Raw genomic sequence first — 23512 nt, forward strand, 5'->3', positions numbered from 1 at the left:
TGAGGAAAGAGGGACCTCTACTGGACATTTACCGCCTCTGCAGCCAGGTAAGATTTTAGGCCAAATACATGGCGTTACAGATAATAATGGCCTTTAAGCTTCAGTAAGAACAAGAGTTAATAACTGAGACAACTGATTTATCATTTCTATTAGATATGTGCTGAATTAGGACAGTAAGAGATGGAGGGAAAAAAAAAACAGACAGGTAAGTGAGGGACATGTCAATCAAGCAGTCTGAACACCCACAGCCCCACAAGGTCTAATCAGCCTCACCTGTGTGTGGGTGGGCTGCAGAAGCTTTAAAAAGGCCTTGATCCACTAACTACACATTTAATACTTTCAGTCGGCATGATAGGGAGGACACCAATCCATTAGTGGCACGTTTTTAAGCGTTTTATTGGAAAATATTCAAATGTGAACCGAACAGTGCACCCAAAACACTCACCTGCCGTAGCAACAACCTCAGAAGTACCTGCAGACGCCAGTGAATGAATTGTATTTTCTGAAGTTCCCCTCTTCCTTTTTCAGAGTAGCTTCTGGACAAACAAGACATAAGCATCAACATTAACGAACAGAAAAATAAACGCTAGTGCTACGTACTTAGCTAGCAGAAGTTAGCATAGAGGCATTTACAGCTAATTACTTGGCTGCAGTGTAACTTAGCAAGCCGGCTAGCCAACGATATTAGCTTGCTAGCTAGCTAATGTACGATAGCGTTCACCGCTTTATAGTCAGTTTCATGTAACGCTAAGCATTCAGAACAATGTGTGAAATGTTTATAGGCTAATTTTAGCTATGTAGCAAATGTTGGTGTTTAACCTTGTCACAGCCGGTGATTTATAGATCGAACTCTTTCTACCACAGACAGGCAGACACGCTGTACGGTCGGTCGGTACTCTGGTTAGCGTGGCTTCGTGTCAAACTCCGCCCACCCGCGGGCTGCAGTTAGGCCCATCGGGAACGCCTCTTCAGGGTTCTGTACGGCTACGGTAGTTAACCGCTAAACCAAACCATGGACAGCGTCCTGGATTACGCCTTCCCGGCTGGACATGAAAGCGACGGCAGCTGTGATGAGTGGGACATTGGGCGTTTGGATAAAAATGCTTCTTGCATCAAGGTTTATTTGTGAAACCTTTTATCTAAACTTTTAATGCCAAACTTACTAGAACTAGGCAATAAAGTCAGTTAACAGCCGCCAAATAACTGCGGCTCACTAGTAGCTAACAAGCTAGTTTTAGGGTGTATTTTCGGTGACGTTAACGTTCGCTAGCTAACACTCCGCTGTATTTCTTGTTTTGCGGCAAAGGGGAAACAGGGGCCCCAAGTTTCAGTTTATTTGCGTGGTGAAAATGGTGAGAAAGGCGAACTTTGCGGCAGTGTGCCGCCCTTCCACCCTTCACCGTGATCTGCATTCGCGGTGTCGAAGCCTTGTGCAGCCAAATGAACACAGATGTGGCTAAACAGAGGTCTTTTTAGTGTGTTCTTATGTCAAGAAGTCTGTTTGAAATGATTCAGCTAGTTCTGCCAAGGTCTAAGTTAATGTCTTAACACAGAAAAATAATCTTAAAAGCTTGACTATAGAGTCATTTCTGGTTTCCATGTGAATTTGAATGTGGAAGATCAGAAATCAGAGCTACGTTAGCCGTAAAGAATCCTTTCATGACGCTCCTCCCATTCTTCTTGATTCATTGACGTACTTGTGTCTGTGTCCTACGGAGCCCACAAACATCAGCATGGGGTTATTTTGGACACCGTTGCCCCAGGATGTAAAAGTGAAATGTAAAATGAAAAGTAAATGGAAAAAGTAGTAAATCCTTTAAAAAAAAAAAAAAAGGATTTAGCTTTGTTGCCATGTGCAGGTGCATTTTTATCCTTTTGAGCTAAAATTATCATCCAATTTATTGATTGAAAAACAAGATAGAGCTATTTTGTGAACAGTTAATCATGGTCAGTAATGAGCAGATGAACTGATACTGAAAATTGTTAATTGCACCCTGAAAATATTTACATTGACAGTCTTAGGAGTAGTGCACAGTACTTACTGTGTACTATTAGTTTGTACTGTGGAGTCCAGACATAACACCTGTAGTATAAGTAGTGTAATATGCTTGCACAAATTTACATTTGCGTTCATGTCGGACACCTGAAAAATTCAGTTACCTGTCATCGCTGCCTTCACCTAATGGCCTGAAAATTTCTGCTGAAAATGTGTACAAATTCAGATAATAGTCCTTTCTATATTGCTCTAGCGTCACTCACACAGGTGGCACAGGGTCCATATAATGAATCTTATTTTGGAGTCATTTGTTTTCTATTCTCTCTTTGAGTTGGGGTTTTTTTTTTTTTTGTGAATTCACCCTGATTCTTCCCCGTTGTCACAGGATCTGGATGCTGGTCCAACACACACAGAAGACAATATGTCCACAATGAAAACAGCCATCAGTCAAGGAGACATTGGGACTGTTGAGTGGCTGTTGGACAATGGCAAGTACTTCATAGTTTGCTTTAAATGCAATTGAAATATATTATGCCTCATGTAAGAATTGATTCCAATGTGCGACCTTTGGTGCATGTCATACCTCTCCCTCTGTCTCCCCATCTCCTGTCTGCCTAAGTAAGAGAGGTTTAAGATAAGAATAAGATAATGTTCTTGCATGAGGCCTGTTGTCTAATAATCAGGGTTCTTGCATGTAGTATGTAGGCAGCATTGTAGAAAAGGGTGTCTGAATGCTAATTCTTGAAATTTACCCACATTTGTCAAACAGCTGGTGGTGATTTCTCACCCTAACAATAACAGTTTTATCAGAAAGTGATTTGCCGAAATCAGGCGGGATAGGAAAAACAAAAGTCTGAGCAAGGAAGTATTTAAAAAAAAAAAAAAAAGCAGGATGTGTTTTGTGTATGTATGTGTGTGCTGGAGGGCATTAGGCACAGATTTGCTTTTTATTTAATCATTTCATAGCCTCACTTAATTTGATCCTTTTGGTGTGGACAGGCATGGACGTAGAGACCAGGCTTGGCTATGATTGGACTCCTCTGATGTATGCTGTCTGCACGGCTAATTACAACCTGGCCAAACTGCTATTGGACAGAGGGGCCAGTGCCAACTTCAGCAAAGGTCAGACCGATACGAATCACTGTGTTTGAGTCAGGGTTTATCTTGTCTAACCAGACCTCACTCTCAATAAAATCATGGAAAATCTAGTCCAAAAATGGGGACAATGACACTGCTAGAAATCCTAACCTTAAAAATGACCACCTCCGGATATGGTACCTCTGGACGGTTACCTTGCATTTGAATAAAGACAAGATCTCTATTATTTATTTGTTTACTTTGTAGTATAATGGTAGCCGACACTTTCCAAGGTCATGTCCTCAAGTACCATGTTGGGCTGTCAGGACTGACTGCATTAAGCTGGGAGGTAAGACAGAGGTGTTGTAGAGAGAAAACTGTCAGAGGTCATCTGTGTCTTTTACAGCATTTTGATGCACAGCCTCATTTACTTCTCTGGAGGTTTTTTACTCAATATGGACAGATTTAACAGCCTATCACAGAGCAGAATAAACGTGACAACAGCCAGTCACTTTGCTCTGCTGCCTGTGTGTCTCTGCTCACCGTGTCACTTCCTGTTTGCATGAAGGCCGAGCTGAGCTCCTCCACACACTGAGCGGACGTGAAACAAACTTTAGGATATATGTCAACCACAGTGCTCATTGCACATTACTCACAAGTGCAACGAAAAGGAGACCGGACGATCAGTTGAACAAACACCTGCTGAAGAAGCAGAGCGCAGAAAAGAAATGCAGAAATCGTCTTTGGTGGCTCTGCCCGCTGCAACCTGCTGCCTCCTGTTAATCCACACCCGGTGTGTTTTACACAGCGGAGCTCGTTATGCTTAAGTGCTGAAAATGAATTCGCGTTATCCTCCAACGCTGAGGATAGTGTTGACCAAAACATGACATCAGTTGAATGGAAGTGGTTTGGACGGCTCAGGAGCTCCAGTGAAGCGCTAAAACCGTGTCAGTTGATGCCAAACAAGACGGGAAACACAACAAATCTTTCCCATCACCTGAAAATGTGCCGTCAGCGACCACACCACTGATTTAATGAGTAACAAGACAAGCTGGTTTGTATTGTTTTGTCAAGGCAGATAAAACATATTTTCAAAGGTTTTCCATTTAGATGTTACATATAACAAAATTTAAAACATAGAAACACAGATAAAAGCAGGAATGACTGAAATTCATTCTATTTTGCATCGGTATTATCGTGAACTGTAGGCTCCACTGATCTCTCAGTGATCCCTCACCGGTAAGACTAGAACGAGGGCAGGTACAGCAGGTTGATGAGGAAACACCATTTCATTGCTGCCTTCCAGGCTTGGACATCAAACAGCCATACCTAATCCTCCTGACAATCTGGTTGCGTTGGTGTCGAGCTGTCCTTCCCTGTGGCACCTTTTTTCAATTTCCTCACCTGTTACAGCCAAAGGCCAGGGGACCAATCGGGCCTCTGCACCAATACTCTTCATCTGACATTACTTAATGGTGATGACGCCAAAGAGGAACTCGTGCAGCACACACCGCTGATCCTTTGAGTTGTTTTTAGTTTACGCACGTTGCACCCTCATCCCAAAGCAAGAGAAATTGAAGGCATCTGTTGGATCGAGGTCAGTCTGGGTAAAATAAGCACGGGGAAGAGCTCTTCCATGTTAACAAGTCTGCAGTTAAATACACATAAAACTATGAATCCTGGAGTAAAAACTGCAGTTAGAGAAAAATGCAGTTTGGTTAAATGACAACTCCCACTGAATCACAGTGAGTGATCAGTCTGTGTCGGCTTTAACGTCAGTGTTTTGAGTCAGAAATCTTCTCACCCAAAGCCAGTTTTTACATGCCCCTATGCAAATTGTTTTATTTATGAGCAGTGAGTGAGTGAGATGCTGGTGACTCCTGTTTTGGCACCCCAGCGACGTTTTTTTGGAAACTTGACAGACCTTTGAGAAACAACTCTGTTTTATTCACCTTGCTCTCAGACTTACTGCCAACTGCACAATCCATGGTTGGAGTTTCGCCCACATCCTGCAATGCCACCGGACCAAACTCCCATCTTTACCCACATTTTCTTGCAGTAACATGTCTTTTTCTGCAAAAACTGCAAAAAGAAAGAAAGTGAAATTTTAGCTGTAGCTTTCTGCTGTGTCCATTTCTGTTTAGTGAGACGTGGAGGAAAATTGAATATAATAACATGACAAAAAATACTGCATATAAATCTAAATGAATGTGTCTACACGTCTTAGCAATATACACCTGACAACAGTCTGTGCACTTCCTCAAAATTTCCACATCATGCATACCAGCAGCCACAATAAACCGTCAACACACAATGAGAAATATTACTTCCTGTGCATTCAAGATAAGACTCTTACCATGACTAACCGGTTAACAGTGGTGAAAGTAAGCTTGATCTTTTTTTCTGCATTCAGCTGCAGATTCAATAAATTACTGTGCGTTTAAACGTTTTATTGAAAACCCTCCTGCAGCTCTTGGACGTCCCAGGACACACGTTTGGAACCACAGCGCCAGTCGTGCTGCTGATATCTGATGTCAATTAATTCTCAGTCCAGAACGTCCAGTTAAACTGTGTGTGTGTGCCTGATTTCACAAGGTCTCGGCATCTGATGCTCGAGGCAGGTGAAGGAAGCAATTAAACAGAAGGATGACGCGTGGTCACGTCCTGATGGCGTTTGTCAAAGCGGCGAGGCCGAGCTGAGGAATGCATGAGTGATTGATAACGGTCACCGTGCTGCTATCGTACCCTCTCACCAATTCTCAGGCCACAGATTTATTTACTCCAGTCCTCTCTAGACGCAAACCAGGCTGTCTGGTTTACACCCACGCACACATAATATAAACAGACACACACACTCTTGCACACAGATATAGCCAAACATGCACAGCCGCAGAGACACAGGAACCCACATACAGATGTAGAGGCCCAGGTATGCACACACACACATAAATACACACTTAGATACATACTGTGATACACTCAGGTTGGCGACTCAGGCATTGGCAGAACAAAACAGGAATTGAGTGCATTGCCATGGGTCCCAGGCCGGTCTTATCAGGATGAGATCAGGAGACAAGTCTTCTGAAGTCACTGGGTCCCATAAAGGCCGCCACACTTCCTGATGCCAGATAAACGGCTATCCATCTCCATCACTGGGCTATCGTCCAGCTTCTTTTCCTCCCCTAACTACAGCATGATGTATGACTTCATTGTGATGGGAAAAAAATGGTACTTCTCTGTCCTCTAATTTGTTTAGCTAAACACTGCACCTATGATCACCAGAGGATTTCATACCTTTTATTTGTTTCCACAAGGTAACTACAGTAACCAAACTCCATCATGCTCCAAAAACAAACCTCAAATTGGACAATGAAGAACAGAAGGCGCACTTGTCTGTTCACACAGACGGTTTGGAGCTACGAGGACAAACACCAGCTTATGGTTTTCTGGTTGGCCCAGTTGCATCATTACATTTTTGTACATCACTCTGGATTTTGGTGCCAGCTGCAGTGTTTGTCTGTAGTTATCCCAGTCTGAGGGCTGTGTAAGCTGCAAGCAAAAGAGGATAAAATAGGCACATCCATTGTTATGGTCATTTTTCTAAAATTCCTCTAGTGCCAGCTCATTACCTTTTATGATTATTCTAAATGGGATTGTTAATAACGGCCGCTAAGCTAAATGTTGGCGCCAGATAAAAGGTTGTGATGATGCACTCCACACTAATGTGTTCTTGTCCACAGATCACATGACGGTGCTCATGGCCAGCGTCTTAGCCTCTGCAAGCGAAGACAAAATTGCTTCCTGTGTGGAGCTCCTGCTGTCCAGAAAAGCTGATCCCAACATGGTGGACAGGTGATGGGGCCAAGGGGGGATGTACAGATGTGTTTCAGGTCAAGATGTTTATAGGGTTTTCAGCACAGTACGCACTGTCACACCCCTATTGATGTAGGCCAAATAAAAACACTCTAGACTTGAACAGGGGAGAAAAAACCGAGACGCTGGATCAAATTTCCTTTGATGGTTCTCGTTATGTTTAGCTGCCATGTGGTAGCATTATGCACCACAGTGCTCCATACAGTGTGTGTATATTTGTGTGTTTTGTTTGGAATGTCCTGTTATGGCATGTGCATGTACGGACGGGTATCAGACAGACAGACAAACAAACACAGTGAGTGTAAGGGGTGGGCAGGAGGATTTTAGAGGCTTTTTTGGAAGCTTGGATGCAAGCCAGCAAGCATGGTCTCGGTAATTTGTGGGTCAGAAGTGGCCTTGGCCCCTGGATTAAAGAACCAGGCTAAATTTGTTCAAATGTGAAGCCAAGGCCCAGTATAACAAATCACAATTTGCCTTAAGGGACCCTACAGTTTGTACAACATAGGACAGCCTGTGTCCTTAGGGCTTTGGTTCAGATAACTAAAAACTCAGGATGGACACACATGCCACAGATCGATACAGGTGTATGTAGCTGTAGAACATAAGTGGTGTTGCCAAATAGACAGGAACTGAACCACATGACCTCCTCTCAACCTCATAAAGGACAGGCCACACAAACACAGACGAGGCAAGCACAGCAGCGGGAATGTAAAGATTTCACTGGGCGCACAGTACGTGGTTTCAACAATACGTCCAGACATCGCTTAATTTCAAACAGAAAACACTTAACATCTGGGGAAAAAACTCATTTTAGATCTGTATGTTCACACCAAATCACAGCAGATTCAAAACGTCATAAATCGAAGGAGCCATCAAATCAATCCGCTCGACTTTGACTTCCGTTCAGCCATCACCATCCTCGTGACCAGCTGTGATTGGCACATCTGTGCAGGGGTAGATGGCAGCTGGCCACAATCACTTCTCCAGGATGAAATACCATCAAAACTATTGATCTCACAAAACACACACGTTTCTGTGTTTGTGTGGGTTGATGAATTTGTAACACTGGAAGCGAAATGGAAGAATTGCTCCAACACACCGGAGCAACCACGTTGACGGTAACATAACCTCGAGGTTTCCTTTGCTGATGAGCACCTGTGACGGGAGAGGTTTGGGATCCATCAGCCATCGCAGCCAGTGGATAGAAAACTGGTTTCCTGTCCTGGTGAGCAGCATGAAAAATTCCATCTTGTGGAAAAGAATGAAAGGAGGTTATTCTCGAAGCACTTTTACTGTTACCATATGTGGATTTTTGTCGTGTCAAAGGGAGGATTCAGCCCCCAGTGGCTTTCTTGTTTAGCTTTCCCTAATCCCCTGCCACTCTGTCACTGCCAGTGTGCCGTTACATGCACGACACACACCGCCTGAAACCCCCCCGATGACACACATGGACACGCTGTAGCGTTAGGAAATTGATTGGTTCCTTCCCAGACAAAATATTTGAAGCAAGGTAACAAGACACAGGAGGATGCAGATGAGGGGAGGCGGTGAGGAGGAGGGGCCGACACCCTCCAACATCCAGAGCAAAAGAAGAATCTGAGGTTCGTGTGGGTGCAGAGGATAAACCTCCTCCTCCTCCTCATCGCCTCTTACGTCTGAATATCAAGCCAATGATTAACACCAGCTGCTCGTCCCTCTGCCGTTCTGTAAACAAGCATTGTCTGTCGCCTCGCAGAGTCCTGCAGGAGCACGATGTGGGGTCCATTGCCTCCATGTGTCCCTTTTTTTCGCCTTCATTGTGCTGAACTGTGTTGACCGTAGCCGCATTAAGGCCAGAACAGGCTTCTCCAGGCTGCACATGAATGTGCACAGGGGTCCTTCCCAGACATTTGGCTTTTATTCTTTTGACTTTGGGTATACGTTTACATGTTTTTCTTCTCAGCTCCCAACAGGAGGATTCCACCTTAGACTTCCATAACCGTCTGTTTTGTGCACTAGAATCCTTCAACACTTTGCTGGTCTGAAAGCAAAAACGCTAAAATCTCAAGTCCACATGTTCTGCTCTTGGATTGGTTGGGATGCGTCCTGCTCTGTATCTTACGCTTTCACTCTCCTACTCCTTGTTTTCTTGTCTCTTCTTCTGTGGCGGTTGGTGAACCATCTTAGAGGTGCATTACCGCTGCCAGCTATTGCTCTCATGTCACACAGGCAGTCCTGTTGCCCAAATCATGAGACCTTGCGAGGCAGCTGGATTCGCAAGATCATGAGAGAATCCAGCCCTGATTTGCTCCATAGCCTCACCTCAAATCTAAAGCAGAGACGGTAAAGGAGAGAAATGCTGTAGAAATCTCAATTCTACCATCGCACAGTATACGGTGTACCGTCGTATTGCCCAAACCTATTGCTCATTCGTTCAGTCAATCTGGACGTGATCTTTGCGAGCCTGCGTAGAGATGCAGAGTGTTTTTTAGTGTTTTTAGTCTGTTGTGTGTTTACCTTGCTACTGTGAGTCAGGTGTTCCTGGAAGTCATTCTTCTCGCTGTCCTGCCGCCAGGAACGATGTTTACTCTGAATTGTCTGCTTATTGATCAGCCATCTGTTTGGGGACTGGCCAAATCTCACAGTCTGAAGGACACACATACAGCGCACGGAAACTGTGTGTGCGTGACCTTGGTACCTGTCTCACAGCAAAACCATCCTTGGGAAAATACAGTAGCTCAGGACAGGAAAGCAGAAATAAATGACACTATCTGTCATGTCCCGAAATGATCAACCACGTCACACCACTGGCTCCTTTGTTTGACTTCACATCGAACATTAACTTTTGAATTTGTTGAGGGATGATGTGGCTGTGCCGACTGCGAGACGGTCCACAGATTCACAGTTCAAGATAATTTATCGATACGAAAGTCAATGTTTCTGTTACCAACCTACAGTTCAACTCAGGGTGACAAAGCAAAAAAGGGCTCAACTACAGTTTCCATCCGCTTCCCATTGTGAAGTATCACATTAGAAAAGGGTTAGCCTTTTTGAAACACAGGTAATGTGCTAAATGGGAGAGAGAAACACCTTTTTAGTGTAGGTAGGATTGAAACATCCCATTGTTCCACACGGATCTGATGTAACTTTCCTCACTGCAATGCATTAGACAAACAGAAATGTCATATTTCCATTGTGTTTCGGCATTTTTTTCATCGTTTGAGGTTCGATGGCGCTCTTTTAATTCCGTCATCTTGTTGTGCCCTCTTCTTCTGCTGTGGTATAATGGTTTTCTGACTGGAGAACTGGTGTCCCCTGCTTATCCCAGTGAACTCCTAATAATCACATAATGGTAGTGGATGGAAACTGCCATTCATTGGAATTTTCTTTGCCAATTTTCTCAAAATTTGGTCACAATTTGAGATGCATTTGCATGGAAGCTTAGCTGGTAAATGGCATTTATGGTTGTACCCTATGACACTAGAAATGTGTCAGATGTCAAAACCAAAATTTGTGAATGCTGATAGAACTATTTCTTTTAAAAAAGGAACCTTTTTGGACATAATTTGAAGTTTTTGAGCCTTCACAGATCTGTATTTTATTTGTTTCTTCCAGTGATTACAAGAAATATTGAAACTTTTGCTGCAACAGAAAGCATTACCTTGGATTCAGTCAATGTGTTAAAGACCTGTCAATCAATTTGAGAGCGATTGTCCCTTTTGTGTACATGTGAGTTATGGATTGTCTCTTTAAATGCCTCCTGTTCCCGTCTTGCTGTGTTGCTCTCTCTCTCTCTCACACACACTCCAAACTGTTTCCCGTGAAAGTATTAAGCTAAGTGATGGATTGTCCTCGGACTTTCCCACCACTTTGATGGATGTATTTTTCTCACCCGCTGTGTTTGAGTCAGAGGTGATAAGATACACAAGTACAGAGGTTATTTATATACAGCCCTTGTTCTGATAGAAGCAAACACATGAAGGCAACATAGGAATGACTATTACTAAGAAAGGTCAAAGCTGTTAACACCAGGTCCTCCATTTAACGCTGGCTGCTTGTGGAAGGACTCGTTAAACATTGTTGTCCTTGTGCGTGATTACAGGCCGACTGTCCGTAACCACTGCAGTCGATTATCACTGCACGTATTAGAGCTGCAAAGACTCATCAATGAATCACCAACGATGTCAGTATTCACTTCAAAAATCTCTGATTCCAGCTTCTGAAATGTGAATATTTTCTAGTTTCTTTGCTCTTCTATGACAGTAAATTGAATGTCTTTGGGTTGTGGACAAAACAAAACATCTAAGGACGTCATCTTGGGCTTCAGGAAGAATTAATCAACACTTTTCACCATTTTCTGACATTTTATTGGCCGAACAACTGATTGATTAATCACCAAAATAATCAACAGAAGCAACAGTGGTTGCAGCCCTAATCTTTACTGTTGTGCCTAAAGGAATGTGTTGATGACAATGTGGTTATCAGAAGACTTTGTACCTGGTTCTGAGATTTGTATCCGACCCAGGGTGAAGGCAGAAAAACTAAACGTCCATAGAAACACTTCATACTACTCCTGCAGTCTAACCTGCATCCTTGCTACTGATCAGTGTGTTTGCTGTGTTCCAAACAACTGTCACTTTGCAAATTAATAACTAAATACGCTCCCTGTGACTGAGCTTTGCGGCTACGATATGAGGGGATGGTAGTACAACGCAGATGCTCGTTATTGAGTGTTTGAGAAGGTTTGACTTTAGTTTCGTGCTGAGCTTTAGGTCTCTACATGAATGCATCGTGACTGCTATGAATCCAAGCCACCTACCAGGACTGCAAGTAATGACTGTTTTTATTATTGATTAAATTGGCCAGAAAATCGAATAAACCCTGAAGCTAAATGTCTAAAACCCAAAGATATCCAGTTTATTGTGACTTAAGACAAAGAAAAGCAGCAACTTCCCACACTGGACGAGCTGGGACCAGAGACTGATTGGCGTTCTGCTTAAAATGGACTTGAACAATCATTCAGTGGTCAAAATGATCACTTATTTTTCTCTCTAATCGTTTCAGCTCTGCTTGATAGCATTGTTTCAAGCCTACAGTGGTTATTAGATTGTCAAAACATAAACAGGAAGTATGTGAATGCATGAGGTTTAGACCACAGTGAAGACTTGGCTGCATGTAAGCAGTGATTCTTTGTGTTGTGTCTTAGCTGAAACGGTCAGTGAATCAGTGTCTTTGTACAGTAGTGGTGTCACAGTGAGTGTCTGCCTATAATCTGGTGTCTGCTGCCCCCTGGTGGTTTCTCTGCACCCTCATCATCACTCTTGCTTAGTCAGGGCCACATTTTCTTTCCAGTGTCCTCATCTCACCCTAAATCTCTTTGTGTGTCTGGCTTCCTGTCGTCCTCCCACTTCTCATTCTCCCACCTCCTCGCTCTGGTCCTAACCTTTCCTTAACTCATTAACTACCTCTCCATCCCTATGCAGTCGGTACCTGCCTTCCGTTCTGTGTTTCCTCTTTCTTCGTCTTCATCTCTGCTTTCTTTTCCCTTGTGTTCAGGTCTCAAATCAGCTGCCTGATGCGGGCAGCCAGGGACGGCCACTCCAAAGTCATCAACCTGTTGGTCTCCCATGGGGCAGAAGTCAATGCTCAGGATGTCAATGGATACACGGTGTGTCTTATTTTGTGATAAGATATCAATAAACTGGGGAAATTAAGTCATTACAGCCAGCAAAGTATTAAAAAGCAAAAACTGGCATAGAAGCGTCAAGATAAGGAGGATACAGGACAGAAAAATCAGCTGTGTATATGTGCATTACGGACAGATATAAAGATACTAATTACCATAAAAATATTACTGTTTGATTAGTAAGACTAATACTGTCTGTCAGGCTTTGTCTGTAGCGGTGCAGTATGGCAGGAAGGAGGCGGTGCTAAAGCTCCTCCAGCTGGGAGCAGACAAAACCATCAAAACCAAGACTGGCAAGAGCCCTGCTGACCTGGCGGTGATGTTCAGACACACACAGGTGCCTTTCAGACACTGCGTATCAGGAGTTTTTCATTGAATTTAGCCAATGCATAGAGATGGTTCAGTAATGAGCAGTGTTTAATTAATCTGAGTATCAAATCTTTTCGCCTTGTAAAGTATTTTTAACGCTAATCCGGTTTGATGTTACTGACTGAACTACGGTCTAAAGAAACTGCTAAATCTGTCATAACACCAGGGTCTCTTCACAGATAAGTAAGATCCTGGCCTCTTCACCCGAAGGCTCTCCTGTCCAGGCCTTCAGCTCCATGGAGGAGACCCTCTCAAAGTTCCTCAAGACTAATTCTGAACCGCCACCTTCTCAGGAAAGGTAAGCCCACCTGAGACACCTTCAGGGTTTGGGTTAGGTTTTATGTATTTTTCCCCTGTAGCTTTGGCAGCAGTAGGATGGGGGACTGCTTGTAGTTCATGCTTTTTTCTTATCTATAGACATTTTTCATAAATTCTCAACATTATCACTGATGTTTTTCATCACTACACCTTACCAATGATTACGTGAAATATGTTATTCACTCCTCTGCCCAGTAACGGTTCAGTCCAGCACATCTGCAGAGCAGCTGCCCCACGTTTCCTATACGAGTCAGGCCTCATCTTTGACCAACAAGACTCACGCTTCAGTGTTTTTCATGAATATTCAGATATGAAAACTTTGTCACACAGCCAGAGACATAAAAAGTGTGCATCCTGGTCAGTTCAGCTCCAAAATAAATCCAAATGCACCACTGTTGTTAGGTAATTTTGAGACAAGAGTCAGTTTCTGAAGGTTTCCGGCCTGCCGTGCTGTTATTCTGTGTACAAGTGTGTATCAATACTGCTGTTACCCAGTGACTAACAGTTGAAGTTATGGTTGTACTGGGCTGCTCTCCATGTCTGAATCTCTGTAAAGTGAATGTTTAGCAGAACTGCAGGTTAAGACAACAGGTCATAACTGAACCCTCTCTGCATGAAGAAGGATCACAGAGCATCTGAGTCACTGTTAGTCAGCAGTTTAGTGAAGATTATACAGAGGAAGTTGTAACGCATCACTGAGTTCATACTGTTTTTCTTTACACTCGCCCGCTCCTCTGTTGTCAAAGCAGCGTCCCATCAGTCACTGCAGCCTGTGTGCTTGTCGCCCCCTGTTGGATTTCCTCCGAGGCAGTGCCTGTGCAGCAGGTGTTGTTGAACCATTGTTCGACCAGACATAAACAATAATAAACCTTTTGCATGAGTGTTTAGTCGGTTCAGGCACAGCTGGGCATGTTCAACTCTCAGCGTTATTTTGTCCCCGGAGGGCGATTGGTTTTTCAGCGACGCATACTGCAGTACATAAAAGAACGCAGTACAGCAAGGGGGAGGGAGGTGCCCTGGATATCTTAACATCCTTTTTTCCTTCGCATATCAAGTGGGCGCAACCAAAGTGTCGTTGAGTTCAGACACATCAGAGTAACCGCAGTGTTATCATCAACCAAAAACATTGTATTCCAGCATGTCCGGCACCAGGAGTTACAGCCTGTAAACACTTGAGCCGTCCTTCTCCCACGTCAGATACAAAGACACTAAAAAACAAGTAACGCATTTCACATATTTTGAATGCTGTGAGAGGAGACGCTCGTTCGTAAACAGTCAGGCTGAAGCTGCGTGTACACTGCGGTCACTCTGATGGGTCTGAGCTCAGGGACATTTTGCTTGCACCCACTTGATCCCCAAAGGAAAAAGAGAGTGTTTCCTCTGAGCCATGTCCACGGGGAGGTCAAAGGTTCAGTTCAGGGCACTGGGGCTCAAGGACACTTCGGAAAAGAAGAGTTTTGCCGCTGTGAAGTCTTTAACCGAACTTGAAACTTGCATTTTTAAAAGCATGCGCTGTTCAGGACGTCTCTATACATGCAGTCTCAGTGCGGCTCTGGTCCCAGCTGACTCACACGTGCGTTCATAATGTGGAATAAGTCAACAGTCCTCAGGAGTCAAGGTGAACTTTCTGCCCTCCTCAGCGTAACCAAGCTTGATGAACTTGAGCTCCTCCTGCACGGCCTTGATCTCGGCTACCTCGCTGACATCATGACTGTAAGTACCAATCGCACGCTGGAATAACATTTCTCAGGTATGTGTGTTTTTGTACGCAGGGTGCCTTTTTTTAATGCGAGAGATGTCTGTTCTCTCACCTCACTGATGCTGAGATGGTGAGAAGAGATAACATCGTAGTACAGTATTAGATCTACGGGTGAGATACGGTGATCCCAGATGTGATGAGCGCAGCTGCATTATTAACAGTGATGATTATGAGCTCAGGAACATGTCATGAGATGATTAGTTTACATATTTTACTTGGTGCTTCATAAAGGATCTAGTCTACTGGATTGTCTTGGTCCGAATTAAAATGAGAAGGGTCAGCTCAGGTTTTGGGCCCTGTCTGATGTATGAGGACTGGGTTTGATGGGTGCAGGTAGACTGTCGTCACCGCATAGCAAACCTCATGCAGGTACATCTGTTTCAGGTGGTGGAGTCAGGCGCAGATACAGAAGTTTTGATTTGGTAAAGGCTGAGTGATGTTTTCTTTTTCTTACTCTGCTTTTCACACGCACACTTGCAGGAAAATGACATCACCTGGAGCCACCTGTTGACCATGGACAAGGAGGACCTGGAGAAGGTAGAGGACGACTGAAACGTGTTTGTCTGTCAGTTCTTTTCCTTCAGGGTGACCCAGAAAGAGACGAGGGTAGCTGCCGATGTCTCCGCTGTTTGGGCCACAAGTTCAGTAGAAAGAAGGTTGTGAGAGGTCAAACTGATTCTGTGTGTCGGCAGTTTATTCTTGGATCATTCTTTCAGTCAACTACAGTCTATTTCTGTAAACTTGGGTAGACCTCAAATCTGTCATAAGAGGTAAATACATGTAAAATGAGCGCAGCTGGTGTACTTCACCTCGCCCACATTTCACTTTTCTGTTACGTGTTGCTTTTATAACTGACAGACCTGAATGTGGGATCCCTGTCCAGAAGTTTTCTAGACATGAAACAAACTTAACGGTGAATTACAGACAAATGTGCAAGAAATTAAACCTTTGCATTAAGAGTTTTTCACTTCGTCCAGTAGTGCAGTAATAAAAGTGCCTTGGGTTTAACTTCAAACCCGGTAAGGAATGATAAAGCTTCAGAGGTTTCCTGGTGGAAGCAGCTGAAGAACAGTCATACAGTTAGGAGATTTTAATCAACAAGAAAGACAAACAGCTTTTCTCCATTTGTCAGGTCGGTGTCACAGACCCGGCGGACCAGCAGAAGCTGCTGAATGCTTTGCAGCAGATACACCTGGACAGAGTGGACTTAGACACGGTCTGCCAGCTGGGAGCCAAGTACAGTGGGTAGGATACCATGTCTTAATGCCCAGCAGGCCTGTGGCAACCAGCACATGTACTCGCGAGAAGAGGATCCTGAGAATCCCAGATTCAGGTCTGAGAACCTTCAGAGGGTTCAAGGGAAAACTTTAGTTTGAGCATTCCTTATCAGGAAGGCACTATTATGAGATTAGAATGATTTATAATCTGATCGGAGGCGTCGTTCTCCGCACTTTAACTGTCTTATCTACGATCCAGTGGAAATATTCCGAAAATCATTGTGGACTGTGGTGTCTGACAGAGGACGTGTCAGAAGGTGTTTGAGAATCTGTACAGTATTTGAAAATCTTCGTTCCAGTCAAGTAGAAACGTCTGATAAGATGTCAGCTGCAAAGAAAAGGTATTCCACGAACGCTGCACGATGCCAGAAACAAGATGACCGTAGCAGCAACAATTTAAACACTTGTCAGCCACACACCTTAAACCCTCCCCCACACCCAGCCCACCTCCGTCTCCTCGTAATGCTCCGCCTGTCCTCCTCCACTGGAAGTCGTCCATCAGCCCCGTGAGCATCTCACTGTCCGAGCTCTGTATCCCCTCACTCCATCTCTGTAGTCGAGCCCCGAGCCGGGGCGTAATGGTTTAAGCGCGGCTGTAATGATTTGTAAGGTGAGAGACGACGGGAGGTCGCAATGAGCAAAGGAGAGCCGGCGGCGGGGGCCAAACAGAGCCATCGCACCGCACCCCATCACTTCATGAATCCTCAGCAGAACTGGGCTCGCGAGCTTCACCCGCCCTCACCTGCCGGATGAGAGACAGTCCAATAGAGAGAGGGGATCGTTAATGAGAGGGATGGAAGGCTTAATCAGGGCCAGACCTCCTGGAGAGCTCCTCCAGATCCTTATTTCACAAAAAAAAAAAAGGAACATATGTCAGGGCCTGTGGGAAAAAAGGAAGGAAGTCAGGCGTTAGGAGTAATTGTCATAAAATGTTACATCACTAATGTGATTTCTAATGTCAGAAATGATCAAATCCTCAGTTTACTTTAATGAACTGAAATACTGTGATGTGCAGAAACCAAAACAGTCAATCTCGTTTGGCCGTCTGTCCATTAAATCAGCAGTCTGAGCTCTGTCATCTCAAGGCAGAGAACCTAAAGGTGGACCTGATCAGACGAAGCCCACAGAACTAACCAGCCACTGCTTTCCTGAATCTCACAACAGGTTGTGGACTTATTATTATAGTGGGCAGTGGAAGGGGCACTCTCAGAGCTCCTGAATCCAACCGGCAGACCACATGAGTCAGTATTAAAAAAAGTCAAGAGATGCTTTGCCCAGCTCTCCTGCAGGTCGCTGGGGTGATTAAACATCTCCTCAGAGGCAAACCGCACCAGCTGTGGATGAACTAGATATAATTAAGATCCTGGTTGTTGGTGGGACAAGAACAAAGGCTGCTGGGACGCAAATGCTGATTTAAAGGTGTAGGTTCATGTTCTTCCAAATATAGGAAATGCATTCAACATGCTTATTAGGTCTCAAGGATACTTTTCATGAGGGACAGGAAAATGTAAACATTAGTTTGATGATGCCTGAAGTAGATCAGCTTAGATTGGCCGAGTGTGAGGAACTTACCCACACTGCCACCTCCATGAAATCAAATGTGCATCGCTCTCAGCAGCTACCACTGAGCAAGGCACTCGGTGGGTGTCCCTGGAAAAGGCCAGCATGCCCGCTTGATCTTCCCTGGATAAATAAGTTCACAACAAAACGGCACGCATGCATCCTCCGTCTGTATTCCCACATAACATAACGTCCTTTCCATCTGCAGCTCCTTCAACGATCTTCCCACTGGGGGCCCATCATCACTCTCTGCTCCCTAGATAAACTAACAGCCGGGAGAAGGGAGGTGAGGGTGCAGCACAGGCTGACTGACAGTGTTTACTCGCCCCTCTGACAGAGTGTGAGGAGGGCCGGGACGGCTGGCTGCCCAGTCCCCTCACCAAGGGAAATGTACCATTAAGATAAGAGCTATCAATATCCCACCGGAGCAGGGGATGGGAAGATAGGGACAGAGAGGCTGATGAATATAAATAACTAATCATTTAAGGTGGATGTTTTCAGGGAGGGATGACAGCATGGGTTAGCGCGGGGAGGAGGTGAGCACAAGGCTTGGCCACCTGCTCCGTTTCCTATAGAGTTTGGTGAGGTGGTCTCCAGGAAAACGCATGGAGAATGTTAACACGAAGCTGGGTCCAAACTATCAATCTGTCTGCCCTGTCATTGCTGGGCATCTTCAGCAGGCCGTGCCTTGTTTTTCTTACGTGGACATCTCCTCAGGGCTCACTTTTTAAGAAGGTAAACCTGCTGACCTCAGCGTTAAAGCTCCAGCAGAATTATGTGCTTGCCTAGAAAAGCAGATGAGCGATGCGTCGCAGTCATATGCTTCATATGCTGAATTGCTGAAAGTGCTGAAACTAATGATAATGTCCATTATCGACGAATCTCTGGTTATTTCTGTGATTGATCTGATCAGTTGTTTAGTATAAGATGTCAAGAAATTGTGAATAATACCCACCACAAGTTCAGGTCACACCTCCAAGTGACTTGTTTTGTCTGAAGCATCAGTCACAAAGCCAGAGGTTCTCCGTCTGCAAAGATAAAAAAACACAAACACATCTGAGAAGAAGGAACCAGACGAGATTTGGCGTACAGCACATGTACAAAACTGTACGTGTGCAACTATTTTCATAAAAACTACACGCTAAAACAATTCAAGCATTATATTTCCATGTTTCAATCAGACATTCTCCTTCAGCCATGTGTGTTTTGCAGGAGTGAGGAGTTTCATAACTTCCTGATAAGTGTGAGGCAGCAGTGCTGCTATCTGACAGAGACCATTCAGGACGTCATCAGCCGCTTCCCCTGCCAGGCCCCTCAGGTACATGTCACCTGCAGCGGCCCCTCAGGGTTCACTGCCAGTCAGGAGGTGACGCACTGGCTGCCACTTCATGCTAGCTCGCTAACGTTTTGGCAGCTGGAGCACATGTGGTGCAGCTCATTTTGTCCTCATTTGGAATTAAAAAATACATTTTGCATAAAGGTTTGTTGGTTTAATAATAAATGGAGTAAATAATTCTTAGAGGGTGAAACAAGTAAACAAAAAAAAGCATAACAAATAGAAAAGACAACATCATTTGCATATTTCTTTTTTTAAAGTGAAGGCTGAGCACCGGCAGCTGTCCAGTGTCTCTGACTGTAATGACACCAGGCGTCTTCATGAGCGCGTCCTCTGTCTGCTCGTGTCTTTCTGTCTCTCCTGCCATCCAGCTTGATATAAACTAGAACCTGGTCTCTCTGGTCCTCGTGTAGCTCGTCTTCTCACTGGACTCGAACAAGGAGGCGCAGGCCATCTGCAATCAGCTGGTGATCCAGACGAAAGACCTGCAGAGGGAAGTCACCTGCCTCCGCACTCTGCTGTGCCAGGTCAACACGCACACACACACACACACACACACACACACACACACACACACAAAATAACAAGAGCTCATACCTCTAAAAACTCTGAAGCTGACACCTGAAATCTTATTTTACCTAAATGCTAAAATGACGAACTGTTTGTTTGCAGGCGCTGCACTTAACTATAAGGCCACCGGTATTAAGCTTCACAATCTGTATTTATTTATTTTTCAAGCTTTGCAGTGAGTAAACAACAGGCTTCTGCACGGCCCACCACACACAGCCTTAACTGCAGAGCTCTCATGCAGAAAAAATGGATTTCTGGCCTCATATTTGGTTTTAAAACAGAGGCAGGAAATTCTACTGCTTAACAGTAAAGTTAGTATTAATAATGGCAATAAAAGTAAATTAAAAAACAGTAAATGTAGCTGGAAATTAGATTAGAACGATGACTAAAAATCAAAATAAGTTATTTTGAAAAATGCGTGTGTTGACCGTGATGGTGGCACATCCTCAGTATTCGAACACATTCATGCTTCGTGGACGTCGATCTGAATTCCCTCCTCTGCTGACGGCTCTCAGAGCTTCCCTCTTACTACTGAGGATTAAAAGAAACATGAACAGAACAAAGTGTGTGTGTTACGTGTTGCCATGTATGGATTCTGGCGAGCTCCGACAGGTATGTGCGGGAGTGCTTGCATGTGTGCACCTGACTCTGTGTGTGTGTGTGTGTGTGTGTGTGTGTGTGTGTGTGTGCATGTGTGTGTTTTCATTTGTATTCCAAGAGGAGAGAGTCGTTCCTGACAGGGCAGAATCCTCACAGCCCATAAGTCAGCGCCGCTGTGACATCGACCTGTCAGCACGCAGACGATGAGGCGGAGGGATGAGGGGGCTGATGGGAAGGGGAGGGTGGGGGCAGAGGGAAGCGAGGAGGGGACGCAGGTTGGCGGGGTGAGGGAGTTTAAGGAGGGAGAAAGGGGATGGGTAGAGGCGGGGGTACGGGGAGAGCAAAGGAGGTGGGTTAGCACATAGAGGTGTGTGCGTATGTTTATAGTGTAGGTAGGTGTGTGTGTGTGTGTGTGTGTGTGTGTGTGTGTGTGTGTGTGTGTGTGTGTGTGTGTGTTGATAGCGTTGGTTGGGGTGCGGGAGAGGTTCTTCGATTGTGTCAGACAAGAATCTGACGGCCAGTGAAGCCCATTTGGACCTGTTGGCTCTCAGCCCAGGGAGGAAGGGCCCTGCACACACTGTAAACACACACACACACACACACACACACACACACACACACACACACACACTATGACCTTATCTGTGGAAGCGTGTCTGCTGGAACACACACGCTCTCGAATGACAAACACTATCGGTGCGTCTGCTGGAGCTCTCACATCACAGCAGCTGTGACACACGTTGGTGGTTTCTGGTGCTTCTTTGAAAGCAAACCTCTGGTTTTTCTCACATTAACCTGAAGAAGAAATGAAACAGAACATGTGAAAATGAGTGTGAAGGGGTCATCGTGCTCATCACTGCCATCTAGTGTTGGCTCTGCTCAATGTGTGACACCTGGTAAATCAGCAGGAACATGAATCCCAGCTCTCGTATCAGACTCATTTAATAAACTGACGTATGTCGTGAAGCTTTAAAAGCTCTGTTCAGTGACATTAAATGCTGTGGCAGCGTAGAGGCCAGAGCCACTGAGCCACATACGGATTTCATTCACATCACTGGCTTTAAAAGTGTGACTCGAAATGCTGGTGCCTCAATCGTAGCACCACCTTCTGTCGTTGAGCCGGTGACACGACCAGTAGCTTCCAGTGGGCGGGATGTTCTTCATCCAGAGAGCTCAGGCTGGAAGATTAGCGCTCAGTTCCAGAAGTTTCAGCACTTAGTGAAGTAACTGTTGAGGCTTAAGTATTGATAAGCAGCCGTATCACCCACCTGTAGAGGTTCTGGTTGTTTCGGAGGTTCGGACACGTTAATATCTCTGCTGCACTTAGTTTGTTTTGAGAGTTTACAGCGAAGCTGTGTGTTATTTCTCGGCCTGCACGCAATCAGATGATCAGACTCCAAATACAGTTCGATCGAGTTCATCGTTAAATTGATTATATTTAGATGTCATCCTCTGTGATCGACTGAGCCTTTCCAGGACGCCCCTTTCATACCCAGTCGTGATGCTCTCACCTGTTTCCAATGAGCCTGTTTACCTGTGGAATGTTCCAAACAGGTGTTTTTGGAGCGTTCCAGATCTTTCAGTCTGTGAAACGTGTCGCTGCATCAGATTCACTGTAAGCAGATATTTACAGAAATCAGTGAAGCTGATGAGGTTAAACACATTGTCTCTGGGCTGTTCTCTGTGTTCTCCACAGTGTCCAAACCTTTCTGGGATCGGGGGTGTGTTAGTTCCGTCCTGTGGGAATAACACCTTCCTGGCACTTTCTGCTTCAAGAATGTCCTCGTTGTCAGAATTCAGGAAGTTGTAGAAATGTGGGTTCACGGCCAAACCACAAGTTCCCAAGTCACATTTACCAGAAGAAAGCTGAACTGGCATCTTCAGACTTTCTCACGTGACGGGGATTCAGAGCGACGCTGTCACCCTCTGACTCCACAGTTTATTATGAGGAGCATTATTCCTCCGTGACTTGACCACGACCGAGATCCCACTCGGCTCATGAGTCCTGCAGGATTTGGCTCAGGAGGCTTCGGTGACTCAGGTTTTCGAGTCATGCTGCGGTGGTGCGATGAGACCAGACGTGCCCTCATCCTCCAAATGAGCTGGTCTCCGTTTGATTCCCACCCAGTCGTAACTGAGCCCATATTTCCCACCCAGTGGAGGTTTAACTGGCCTGAAACCGTCTAACCAGTAAACTACCGTAATCCAGACCGGATTAAGTTGAAATGACCTGCAGCCCTTCCGCTTCCTGCCCGAGGTCACGTTGCTCTACCCACAGGATTGTGCGCGGGTTTCTCATGCGAATCTCCTCCTCCTCCTCCCTCAGATCAACGAGGCCGAAGACTGCTGTCAGCCTCCTCGGCCCGGTTCCCACAGCAACCGGAGGACGCGGCCTCTGACCGGAGTCGCACTGAGCGCGCTCGGAGCCGCCTTCATCCTGCTCCTCTGCAAAGCTGCCCGCGGCAAGGTCTGCCTGTGGATGCACAGGAGCGTGTGCTGAAGCGCGTCAGTCAGATGTTCGAAGAGCTCATGGTGATGTTTAGTTTTGAGGGATGTGGCCGATGAGTCGAGTTCTGAAAGGACCGACGTGGTCGACGCCGCAGGCTGTTTTCGATTTGGACTGTAACACTTTAGCTCTGCTCTGACTCGTCTGAGTTTAGTTCTGGATTCTTCTAAGTGTTTTTTTTATACGTTTTAGGTCGAAATTAAAGTTTCGTAGAAGGAGTCAAAGTAAGACTGAGATCAGAATGTTGTTTTCAGAAGTGTTTTTCACCCTGACCTGAATGATGAAGCACTTAAAATACAGTATCAGGACCTGAAGTTATGGACTTGCTTATTGACTTAACTGCCTCCTGACTCCTGCATGCTCACCCCACAGACACCAGAGGGACATCCAGCTTCTCCTTTAAGTGTCCAGACCTGAGTGCTGTGACAGTGACGGGTCCTTTACGACGCTCTGATCCTCACAGACAGAAGCGTCATCCTCACAGGCTTCGTCCCTGGTCAGTGAGAGTCAGCGTCTTCAGGCCTGACCCGACTCTGCGTCAGTGATGTGAGACTGTCAGCCTGTCTCCTCATAAAACACGATGTGAAACGCGGTGAGCGGCCTTAA

The 23512-nt window shown here is 45.2% G+C and overlaps 1 protein-coding gene across 1 annotated transcript; it reads left to right on the top strand.

The window, feature by feature from the left end:
• The first annotated feature begins 1012 nt into the window (after nt 1-1012).
• Nucleotides 1013-22900, top strand: asz1 (ankyrin repeat, SAM and basic leucine zipper domain containing 1). Its single transcript, XM_076734081.1, has 13 exons — nt 1013-1117; nt 2382-2484; nt 2996-3118; nt 6814-6925; nt 12482-12593; nt 12814-12948; nt 13160-13278; nt 14939-15011; nt 15538-15594; nt 16190-16302; nt 19107-19212; nt 19644-19757; nt 22727-22900. Exons 1-13 carry the CDS (start codon nt 1013-1015, stop codon nt 22898-22900), a joined length of 1446 nt encoding a protein of 481 aa, XP_076590196.1.
• The last annotated feature ends 612 nt before the right edge of the window (nt 22901-23512 follow it).

The sequence above is a fragment of the Chaetodon auriga genome, chromosome 6 (assembly GCF_051107435.1).
Source record: "Chaetodon auriga isolate fChaAug3 chromosome 6, fChaAug3.hap1, whole genome shotgun sequence".
NCBI classification, from domain to species: Eukaryota; Metazoa; Chordata; class Actinopteri; order Chaetodontiformes; family Chaetodontidae; genus Chaetodon; species Chaetodon auriga.

Coding starts and splice junctions, on each gene's coding strand:
- asz1 (XM_076734081.1), top strand. CDS start 1,013: ATGGACAGCGTCCTGGATTACGCCTTCCCGGCTGGACATGAAAGCGAC. Junction 1,118..2,381: donor AAAATGCTTCTTGCATCAAG/GTTTATTTGTGA, acceptor CCGTTGTCACAG/GATCTGGATGCTGGTCCAAC. Junction 16,303..19,106: donor CTGGGAGCCAAGTACAGTGG/GTAGGATACCAT, acceptor TGTGTTTTGCAG/GAGTGAGGAGTTTCATAACT.